At 37.4% G+C, this 11,824-nt stretch overlaps 1 protein-coding gene across 1 annotated transcript; it reads right to left on the bottom strand.

Moving 5' to 3' along the window:
- Nucleotides 1-1,756: 1,756 nt before the first annotated feature.
- LOC138444145 (olfactory receptor 4F3/4F16/4F29-like) lies at nt 1,757-2,710 on the bottom strand. The gene has a single exon (XM_069597471.1). The coding sequence runs from the start codon at nt 2,708-2,710 to the stop codon at nt 1,757-1,759; it is 954 nt and encodes a 317-aa protein (XP_069453572.1).
- Nucleotides 2,711-11,824: the final 9,114 nt, after the last annotated feature.

Below are 11,824 nucleotides of genomic sequence, written 5' to 3'. Positions count from 1 at the left end.
TGGATATATATCATATAATTATATATGCATATACATAATTTCAAATAATGAGCTAAATTGAAGCAATGGTATATATTAGTTTTGACAACATTTGCACAGTAAAGGTTTGGTAAGCTTATTTAAATAAATTTAGAAGTGCTATACTATTAAATATTATATTAAAGCAGGACTAGATTTTGGATATCTGTTAGAATGATGTAACACACTGATCTTGGTATATTTATTCTGCTTTTAACTAGAAGCAGTGAATGTAATGCTCTACTTCTGTTTAATTTTCTTAGTAATCAGAGATTCTGTAAACAACTCACAAAGTGTGTTTTAAACAATTCTTTGTAGGAAGAAAATGAAATGAAAGCAAAATTTCATAAATATAAATATTGCTACGTTAAACCTTAGTTCAGTTCTTTATGGGGATGGGATATTGTATGTACTACAATGTATACTATATTTCTTACTATGAATCACTGTCAAAAAGTATGAAAATCACTTCTATAAGGGACCCTCCCCTTGCCTTTTATTTTCCCTTCAATCACACTCAACAGCTGAACTCCTGAAGAATAATAAATCCTTTTTAGACATGAAATGGGAGAAGGCAATGGCACTCCACTCCAGTACTCTCGCCTGGAGAATCCCATGGGTGGAGGAGCCTTGTAGGCTGCAGCCCTTGGGGTCACTAAGAGTCGGACACGACTGAGCGACTTCACATTCACTTTTCACTTTCATGCATTGGAGAAGGAAATGGCAACCCACTCCAGTGTTCTTGCCTGGAGAATCCCAGGGACGGGGGATCCTGGTAGGCTGCCGTCTATGGGGTCACACAGAGTTGGACACAACTGAAGTGACTTAGCAGCAGCAGCAGACATGAAATGTGTTGAGTTGGTGACTTATACTAATTACAATAGAGCAATTAAAAAGGGACATCAGGAAGGGAAGTTAGAAATGGACAGAGCAGCAAATGCAGGGCAGGGGGAAACAAGGAGGAGCAACAGGGTGGGAAGAAAGAAAAGGAAGAAAGGCCTGAGAAAGGAGAGGGAAAGGGAGAAAATTTTTCCTAGCCCAGAGTCCATAAGCCTAGGCTGAAGAAAAATGAAGAGGAAGATACAGGAAGAAAAAAGGAAGGAAATGTAATGGGTTCAAGAATAACGCTAATCACAGAGAAAAAAGCTGGTGTTTCCCAGATCTTTGTATTCGAAGAACAACTTCTGTGACTTCTACCCAGAGTTGTGTGACCACTGGGTTCCTACATGTATGTTCTCAGACTGTGTGTTTGCTCTCGAAGAGTCTGCCCTCTTTTGCACAGCCCTGGCAGAGACCCAAGGAAGGGTATGTGGGAAAGTTGCAGCATTTAATATGAAGACTCATTTCAGTCCTCATTTAGCAAGTCTCCTGCTAGGTGCTGATAGGAATTCCTGTCTCTGAGAAGGGCTCCTGTTAAAAGGAGAGAGACATGTTCTCCTGTTCTCAAGGCCATAAAGAAGTTTACCTGTTTTGTATTTCTAATAGTTACTTCATATGAATATTATTCCTTAGGAACTGAGGCTCAAGATTACTATAATCTTTGATTATAAATACTTAATACGTAACACCTCTCTCTTCAGAAGCGAATGTCACTCCCTCCTAAGTGAAAGACAAAATAGACTTGATATCAGTGTGCATAATTAAATTAAGGTAGAACAATCAAAAGCTTCTGTCTGAGTTTGATCATCAGTAATGACTGTCAGTAATCAACAAGGGACCTTTACAATACAGGCATCACTTAAGAAATCTTTCTATTACTCACTAACTGTCTGCATACCCTCCTCATTGCAACCTTCATTTCTTGATTCCTGAGTGTGTAAATGACTGGATTCAGGAAAGGAGTGAGAACTGCATCAAAGATGGCCAGAAACTTATCCAGGTGTGTAGAGGGAGATGGCCATGTATAGACAAATATCAAAGGACCAAAGAACAAGACTACTACAGTGATGTGAGCTGAAAGTGTGGACAGAGCCTTGGATGAACCTGTTGAAGAGTGTTTCTGAACAGTGAGAATGATGACGATATAGGAGATGATCAGAATGAAGAAGGAGCCAATAGAGATGAACCCACTGTTGGCTGTGACCATGGTCTCTAGTTGGTTTATGTCCATGCACGCAAGTTTGATCAACCGAGGAAGGTCACAGTAAAAGCTGTCCAACATATTAGGTCCACAGAAAGGTAAGTTTACCACAAAAACCAGTTGAACTGTGGAGTGGATGAGACCGATCATCCAGGCAGCCACTAAAAAGGAGATGCACAGTCGTGGGCTCATGATGGTCAGATAGTGGAGAGGCTTACATATGGCAACATACCTGTCAAAGGCCATGGCAATGAGCAGTACCACCTCCACCCCACCAATGACGTGGATGAAGAAGATCTGAGTGATGCAGCCACTAAAGGAGATGACTTTACGTTTTCTGAAAAGGTCATAAATCATCTTGGGAGAAGTGACAGAAGAAACACCCATGTCAATGAAGGAGAGGTTGGCCAACAGAAAGTACATGGGAGAGTGTAAGTGAGGGTCACAAGTCACAGTGAGTATAATGAGGGAGTTTCCCATCATGCTTGCCATGAAAAATGTGAAGGAGAACACAAAGAGGAGAAGTTGCATTTCCCAGGAGTTGGTGAGTCCCAGGAACAGAAACTCTGATACCACAGACTGATTTGCTCCATCCATGGACTTTGGTAGCATTGTTATCTGAAGGAGGACAGTAGGAAAAATGCAAATTATAACAACTGTGTTGATGAATTTGAAGAAGAAAGGTCAAAGTTATGAAAGCCAATTTACATATTACCATAAAAACTGATCTAAAATGTTCATGACCTCTAAACTGTGTTTACACAATAAAACTGGTGGCTCTTTTTGCCACCAACTTATCCCTGCATTTAATAGCCTTTTCTTCCTCCATGGGCTGATACACTGTATTACTCATGAGACACTAGAAAATAAACATGAGTAATATGCATTTAACCCCAAATCTTTTTGATTTTGGGTTCAAAACTATTATGATCTGCCCAGTCATATAGCACTAATCACTACTGCAATGTCTTTGAAGCCTTATAAACCTTCATCCAGTAGAAAGATCTATCCCCTCCATCCTTGTCCCTACCTCTGGGAACACATTCATCTTCAATATTACTTACATATTGATTGCATCTATGAAGTCTTACTTTATTATTACTAGAATTTAAATTATTAGCATAACTACCAAATTTTCTCTGTATTTAATACCACTCTGCTTCCTTCTAGGGTAGATGCTATGATGTTATTCAGGACATACAAGATTGGTCAACAAGGGTAATAGGGATTCAACCTGAAATTGTTGACTTTTGGTTCAAAACTAATATAGGCTAGCTCCAATCACACATACTCTTCATCACTTCTCAATTCTTCCATCAACTTTTAAGAATACAAGCCTTATTCTCATAGACAGAGCCTTCCTTTTGTTTTTGTTTTTAGTTTTTTATTTTTTAAATTTTAAAATCTTTAATTCTTACATGCGTTCCCAAACATGAACCCCCCTTCCACCTCCCTCCCCATAACATCTCTCTGGGTCATCCCCATGCACCAGCCCCAAGCATGCTGCATCCTGCGTCAGACATAGACTGGCGATTCAATTCTTACATGATAGTATACATGTTAGAATGTCATTCTCCCAAATCATCCCACCCTCTCCCTCTCCCTCTGAGTCCAAAGGTCCGTTATACACATCTGTGTCTCTTTCCCTGTCTTGCATACAGGGTCGTCATTGCCATCTTCCTAAATTCCATATATATGTGTTAGTATACTGTATTGGTGTTTTTCTTTCTGGCTTACTTCACTCTGTATAATCGGCTCCAGTTTCATCCATCTCATCAGAACTGATTCAAATGAATTCTATTTTACGGCTGAGTAATACTCCATTGTGTATATGTACCACAGCTTGCTTATCCATTCATCTGCTGATGGACATCTAGGTTGTTTCCATGTCCTGGCTATTATAAACAGTGCTGCGATGAACATTGGGGTACATGTGTCTCTTTCAATTCTGGTTTCCTCGGTGTGTATGCCCAGCAGTGGGACTTCCTTTTGACTCCCCATCTCTGGAAGATATTTGTCTTCAAGTTCTATTAAATTTTAACCATATTTGTGAGGTCTTATTTTATACTACAAGCATTTATTTTACTATTTCTTATATTTTAGTAAACTGAGTACTGGTCTAACTCACCTCATAGGCTATAAGCTTCTGGAAGGCAGGGATTATGATTTATTCATATTTAGATTCCTTGAAGCAATGAAAAATGAGCCACACAGAGGTGCAGGTCCACAAACTGTTACAAGTCTGCATCATGTTAGGTGCAGAAATTGAGGGTTTAGAAAATTATCTAGAAATTTCGCAGGATAGCAAACAAGTATAAAATTTTGCATTTGTTAAAATGTCAGTCCATGAAGGACTGAAGAAGAATACCTGATTCTTCACCAAAGATACTTTGAGAAGTACTGCCCTAAAGTACTTAGCACATAGTCTGTGAAGCTTAAAACTGTGAAGGGCATCATGCAATAGCAAAAAGTATCTTGTTCAAACCTCTATGTAAGAATTTATCACAATATCTTGTAATTTTAGTTTAAGTTACAGGAGCAACAGAGCACAGTGGAAGGAATATGCCCTTTGGATTCTGTAAATCAAGATTTAAACTGTACTTCAGTTACTGACAAGGTAGTTTTGGGCAAGTTCTTGAACCTTCATTTATCCATAAGATTACAATTAATAATACTAACTCAGAGGAATTTGGGATATAAAATCATTTGAATAATGATTAAATAATTTAAGTTTTGCAATAGTGCATTCAATGTATACCTACTATAGGTAAATATACAGTAAATGTTATTTTTCCTTTTTTCACACATCTATAATAGTGCTCAATATAAAACATAAATTAATAATGAGAAAATAAATGGTATTGGCCAGGAGATAATATCAAATTTCCATATCTAAAAGATATTTCATTACCTGTTATAATTATCTCCTTTCATATAATAATTGGAGAATATAATATTCATATTGTTTAGGGGCTTCCCTCGTGGTCAGATGGTAAAGAATCTGCATGCAATGCAGGAGACCCGGCTTTGATCTCTGGGTTGGGAAGATCCCCTGGAGAAGGGAGTGGCTAGCCACTCCAGTATTCTAGTCTGGAGAATTCCATGGAGAGAGAAGCCTGGCAGATTGCAGTTAAAGAGTTGGACACACTTATTCACACACATTCTTTTAGAAATCAAACTAAAAACCATCTTGTGAAGATTAAATATGTTTTCTTTCTAAGAAACACTGCTTTTTTTATAGTACTATAAATGTAGTTCACTGATTTTTCTGTTGTTGTTGTTTGTGCTCATGTCCAGTTAGATTGTGACTCCCAGAAAGTTAAGGACTACACCTGTGTAGTTATCCACATATCCCCAACTTAGAATGATACCTCGACATAAAAGAGCTATGTAAATATATCAGGAATTAAATATTTTTTGAAAGATAAAAGAGGATGTATTTAGGTAACTAAAATTATATGAATATAATTCAGTTCAGTTCAGTTCAGTCGCTCAGTCGTGTCCGACTCTTTGCGACCCCATGAATCGCAGCTCGCCAGGCCTCCCTGTCCATCACCAACCCCCGAAGTTAAACTCAGACTCACATCCATCGAGTCAGTGATGCCATCCAGCCATCTCATCCTCTGTCATCCCCTTCTCCTCCTGCCCTCAATCCCTCCTAGCATCAGGGTCTTTTCCAATGAGTCAACACTTCACATGAGGTGGTCAAAGTATTGGAGTTTCAGCTTCAGCATCAGTCCTTCCAATGAACACCCAGGACTGATCTCCTTTAGGATGGACTGGTTGTACTTCCTTGCAGTCCAAGGGACTCTCAAGAGTCTTCCCCAACACCACAGTTCAAAAGCATCAATTCTTCGGTGCTCAGCTTTCTTCACAGTCCAACTCTCACATCCATACCTGACTACTGGAAAAACCATATCCTTGACTAGATGGACCTTTGTTGGCAAAGTAATGTCTCTGCTTTTGAATATGCTGTCTAGGTTGGTCATAACTTTCCTTCCAAGCAGTAAGTGTCTTAATTTCATGGCTGCAATCACCATCTGCAGTGATTTGGGAGCCCCCCAAAAATAAATTCTGACACTGTTTCCACTCTTTCACCATCTATTTCCCATGAAGTGATGGGACCAAATGCCATGATCTTAGTTTTCTGAATGTTGAGATTTAAGCCAACTTTCCCACTCTCCTCTTTCACTTTCATCAAGAGGCTTATTAGTTCCTCTTCACTTTCTGCCATAAGGGTAATGTCATCTGCATATCTGAGGTTATTGATATTTCTCCTGGCAATCTTGATTCCAACTTGTGCTTCTTCCAGCCCAGCGTTTTTCATGATGTACTCTGCATATAAGTTAATAAGCAGGGTAATGGTATACAGCCTTGATGTACTCCTTTTTCTATTTGGAACCAGTCTGTTGTTCCATGTCCAGTTCTAACTGTTGCTTCCTGACCTGTATATAGGTTTCTCAAAACAGGTCAAGGTACATATAATTATATAATTAAGGAAGATGAGTAAGGAACCTGTGCATAGCTCCTAAGCAACCAAGAATAATAGAAAATGAGGAACTGTAAAAGTAAAGAAGACTTAGGGAAAAAGAAGAAATAAAAGGAAAATCTAATAAGGGTGAAAAAAATTAAGAAAGTATGTATATAATGGATTCCCTGGTAGCTCAGAGGGTAAAGACTCTGCTGGCAATGTAGGAGACCTGAGTTTGATCCCTGGGTCAGGAAGATCCCTGGAGAAGAAAATGGCAACCCACTCCAGAGTTCTTGCCTGGAAAATCCCATGGACAGAGGACCCTGGCGGGCTACAGTATTCTTGCCTGGAAAAATCCCATGGACAAAGGGGGAGCCTGGCGGGCTACAGTCCATAGGGTCGCAAAGAGTTGGGCACAATTGAGTGACTTCACTTTCACTTTTCATGTGTATTATGACAAAGAAAAGAAGGATAAGTCTTACTTTAAATTAAGTGAAAAGTAGTTTATGAGATGTAATTTGCAGTACTTTCTCGACCCAGTCTTCAGAAATTCTGTAATTATTAACAATTATAGGTGTCTTTTAGTACTAAGGCTCTGGGGAGAATTTCTTTTATTTTTAGCTTTAAACCTTGTATTTTATATTGGAGTATTAGCTGATTAACAATGTGGTACTCTCAGGTGAACAGCAAAGGGATTCAGCCTGGCAGATGGTCAGAATTTCTTAATAAGCTTTTATCAGCTATGTGCATACAGCTGTGAATTTATTTGCCTTTTGACTCTGCAATCCCTATCAACTAGGCAAGAATCAAGAATTTTAAGAAAGGTGAGTTTAAAGCAGACTGAGATATAAATATGGAACTTAGGTGTATCTATCCAAATGTCAAGGAACATAAAAATTTGAAAAGTTTGTGTCATCACAGTTTTAAAGTCACTTGAGACAGGATCCCAATCTCAGTTCAGAGAAAAAGTATAGAGACGATTCTAGATGGAGACTTTATTCACCTAAAAGTCATCAAATACAGGGGAAAACTGAATGAAGGTGTTCTAAAATCTTTTGTCTATTGGCTATGTTTTGAAATAATTTTTCTTAAACAAATTAGCTATGCCCATGTTTTTAAACTTGTTAGATACCCATAATTCAAAAGCCAAGGCATAATGCCTTGCCCTCTTGATGTGATTAGTCCTTTTTTTGTTCCATGGAGAATTGATTAATCCTTCAAACAGATTGCCAGACATTTAATCCTTTACAGATGAAGGAAATATTGGTAACTGAAGTTTCAAACAATAGTCACCAAATTGAAAGGGATCTATGTACAGCTGTTTGATTTAAGCAAAATATTAACCCTAATCATAATTTATATGTTTCTCCCTCAATTTAAAAATATTGTGAGCTTAACAATGTCCTCGGCTCAAATTTTTTTTCAAATTGTTACAAAACCTTGTTTACAACCAAGTAAAACACTGCCTCCTCTAATTTAAGACTATCTCTACTTTTACTTTCTATAACAATGGTAAATATAGATAATTCTGTGACCTTTTCCAATAACCTTTACGTACATAAATGCAACAAATTAAGTAATCCCTTAGCTTTCTGTTTTCAGATTCAGCAAACTCATTACCTTTTAAAATTTCCTCCTAGGACTTCTTTTTCACTTTCCCTCTTTCAGCTACATCGCCCAAATTTCACTTTTTAACTTTCTCTAAACCTTTCTTCATTCTCCTTAAGCTTACAAAATAATCTATTTATAACCAAGAGACCAGGAAAACAAATTCAAGCTCTTGGTAGTTTTAAGTGTTTAAAATTTTTTTCCACATCGTATTTTAAAGTGCCATTACACTGGAAATTATTTATTCAGCTTTGTATCTCTTGGTTTCAATACCTTTTATTTCTATTGAGATATTTATGTAATCCTTTCCCACCTTATAAATTTGAGTTCAAATAAATTGCTTCCCTTTTTCACAGAAGATGATCAGTTTATACAACTTTCTTTTGCAAAGCTAATGGAGAGAAAAACACAATTACCTTTAAAAAAATATTTTCAAGTGTCGTTAATTTTTACTGCTTGTTTATTATGTGGCAGATGGTGAGAAGCATTTTTAATCAGCATGAATGAACTGATTGCCATTGACTGTAAATGTGATTGATTGCAACAAATGCTGAATCAAAAATATTACAAAACCATTTGACCTTTTTTAATATCTTTCACATTACCCCAAGAACAATGTGATACAACCTAAAAGTCACGGTCAGTTAGCCTTTTCCAGTGTGTCAATAAACTTTTGTACAATTATTTTTCGTATTATTCAATTCCTTATCCTGGATGCTATTTACTTTGCTTTAGGATAACACTCATAAACTTAAGGATATTACTATTATTTATAGTACTTATGACAACATAAATTATGCCTGAAATTAAGGCACTCTTTGCATTGTCAAATTTATTTCCATGATTCCATTTTACCTGTATAAAGAGAAGAGTCTGAGATTTTCCTATGTTCCACAAAACAAAATGCCATATAAAATTCTTTCATAAGAAGAATTACATTAGAAGGAAGCAATTTACAGCTTGAGAGAACAGTGACCAAATGATAGTGCAAAAACAGTTTAGAAGGAGCTCACGGATCATGGGACTTTGCCCCTAGAGAACTAATTGGTTTGACCAGAGCAACCAAAGGATCGAAAAACTCATAATAAGATGCTAGAGAGAAAGAGGGAAACAAAAGTGGAATATTTTGTATATAATAGTACAAAATATTTCTGTGCCATTTGGTTGAAAATTTTATAAATATTGGTAATCACCCATTAGAAATAAACTCAAAATAGATAAATATTAACTCAAAATTTAACTCTAATCATATCAATTTTTCTGTTATAGTTTAGATAGCAGAACATATGTGACAATTTTTATTCAATCTTATATTGACTAACTATGGATATATATGGGCTTCCCTGGTGGTACAGACAGTAAAGGATCCTCCCGCAATGCAGGAGACCTGGGTTTGATCCCTGAGTTGGGAAGGTCCCCTGGAGGAGGGCATGGCAACCCATTCCAAATTTTTTGCCTGGAGAACCCCCATGGACAGAGGAGTTTGGTGGGTTACAGTTCTTGGGGTTGTAAAGAGTCAGACATGTCTGAATGACTAAGCACATGGATGTGTATAAAGATTTAGCAACACAGAAGTTCAGTGAATAAAGCTTAAAAGTGAATGAAACAGATACCAACTGATGATAAATTTAAAAAATTATGATGCATCCATACAGTTAAATCCTCTAAAGTCACTAAAAGCAAGTTCGAATTCTATACAGTTAAGGACACCATACACATTATTGAGTGGAACTGTGGATAGTAAAATAGCACACATAGTATGATCTTGTGCAATAAATATCTCTATGTCTATCTATTTACATCTGTACCTATATGTATGTATCTGAAAATACCGACAACAAACTTTTTTTGACAAGTACTTCAGGACAGTGTGATTGTTAGGTAATAAGACAAAAGTTTCAATCTTCAATTTTGTATCCTGCCAGGGCAAAAAATAGTACACTCAAGTTACAACCCACACAGCAGAAATACAATCATAAGAGACTACTGCAAACAACTTTATGCCAACAAAATGGACAGCCTACAAGATGTGGACAAATTCTTAGAAAGTTACTATCTCCCAAGGCTGAATCAGGAAGAAGTAGAAAATATGAACAGATCAATTACCAGTACAGAAATTAAATCAGTATTTTAAAAACTCCCAACAAAGAAAAGTCCAGGACCAGATGGCGTCACAAGTAAATTCTATCAAACATTTAGAGAAGAGTTAACATCTCTCTAATTCATTTATTTCTACCATTCTATCTTCTACTTCACTAATCCTATCTTCTGCCTCCATTATTCTACTATTTGTTGCCTCCAAAGTCAAAGGCTAATAGAGTTTTGCCAAGAGAATGCAGTGGTCATAAAAAACACCCTCTTCCAACAACACAAGAGAAGACTCTACACATGGACATCACCAGATGGTCAACACTGAAATCAGATTGATTATATTCTTTGCAGCCAAAGATGGAGAAGCTCTATACAGTCAACAAAAACAAGACCAGGAGCTGACTGTGGCTCAGATCATGAACTCCTTATTGCCAAATTCAGACTTAAATTGAAGAAAGTAGGGAAAACCACGAGACCATTCAGGTATGATCTAAATCAAATCCCTTATGGTTATACAGTGGAAGTGAGAAATAGATTTAAGGGACTAGATCTGATAGATAGAGTGCCTGATGAACGATAACTGAGGTTCATGACACTGTACAGGAGATAGGGATCAAGACCATCCCCATGGAAAAAGCAGAAAAGCAAAAAGGTTGTCTGGGGAGGCCTTACAAATAGCTGTGAAAAGAAGAGAAATGAAAGGCAAAGGAGAAAAGGAAAGATATAAGCATCTGAATGCAGAGTTCCAAAGAATAGCAAGGAGAGATAAGAAAGCCTTCCTCAGCGATCAATGCAAAGAAATAGAGGAAAACCACAGAATGGGAAACACTAGAAATCTCTTCAAGAAAATTAGAGATACCAAGGGAACATTTCATGCAAAGATGGGCTCTATAAAGGACAGAAATAGTATGGACCTAACAGAAGCAGAAGATATCAAGAAGAGGTGGCAAGAATACAGAAGAACTGTAGGAAAAAGATCTTCATGACCAAGACAATCACGACGGTGTGATCACTCACCTAGAACCAGACATCCTGGAATGTGAAGTCAAGTGGGCCTTAGAAAGCATCACTATGAAAAAAGCTTGTGGAGGTGATGGAATTCCAGTTGAGCTATTTCAAATCCTGAAAGATGATGCTGTGAAAGTGCTGCACTCAATATGCCAGCAAATTTGGAAAACTCAGCAGTGGCCACTGGACTGGAAAAGGTCAGTTTTCATTCCAATCCCAAAGAAAGGCAGTGCCAAAGAATGCTCAAACTACCTCACAATTGCACTCATCTCACACGCTAGTAAAGTAATGCTCAAAGTTCTCCAAGCCAGGCTTCAGCAATACGTGAACCGTGAACTTCCAGATGTTCAAGCTGGTTTTAGAAAAGGCAGAGGAACCAGAGATCAAATTGTCAACATCTGCTGGATCATGGAAAAAGCAAGAGAGTTCCAGAAAAACATCGATTTCTGCTTTATTGACTATGCCAAAGCCTTTGACTGTGTGGATCACAATAAACTGTGGAAAATTCTGAAAGAGATGGGAATACCAGACCACCTAACCTGCTTCTT

The sequence above is a fragment of the Ovis canadensis genome, chromosome 7 (genome assembly GCF_042477335.2).
Source record: "Ovis canadensis isolate MfBH-ARS-UI-01 breed Bighorn chromosome 7, ARS-UI_OviCan_v2, whole genome shotgun sequence".
NCBI lineage: Eukaryota > Metazoa > Chordata > Mammalia > Artiodactyla > Bovidae > Ovis > Ovis canadensis.
This window is presented reverse-complemented; position numbering and strand designations above follow the sequence as displayed.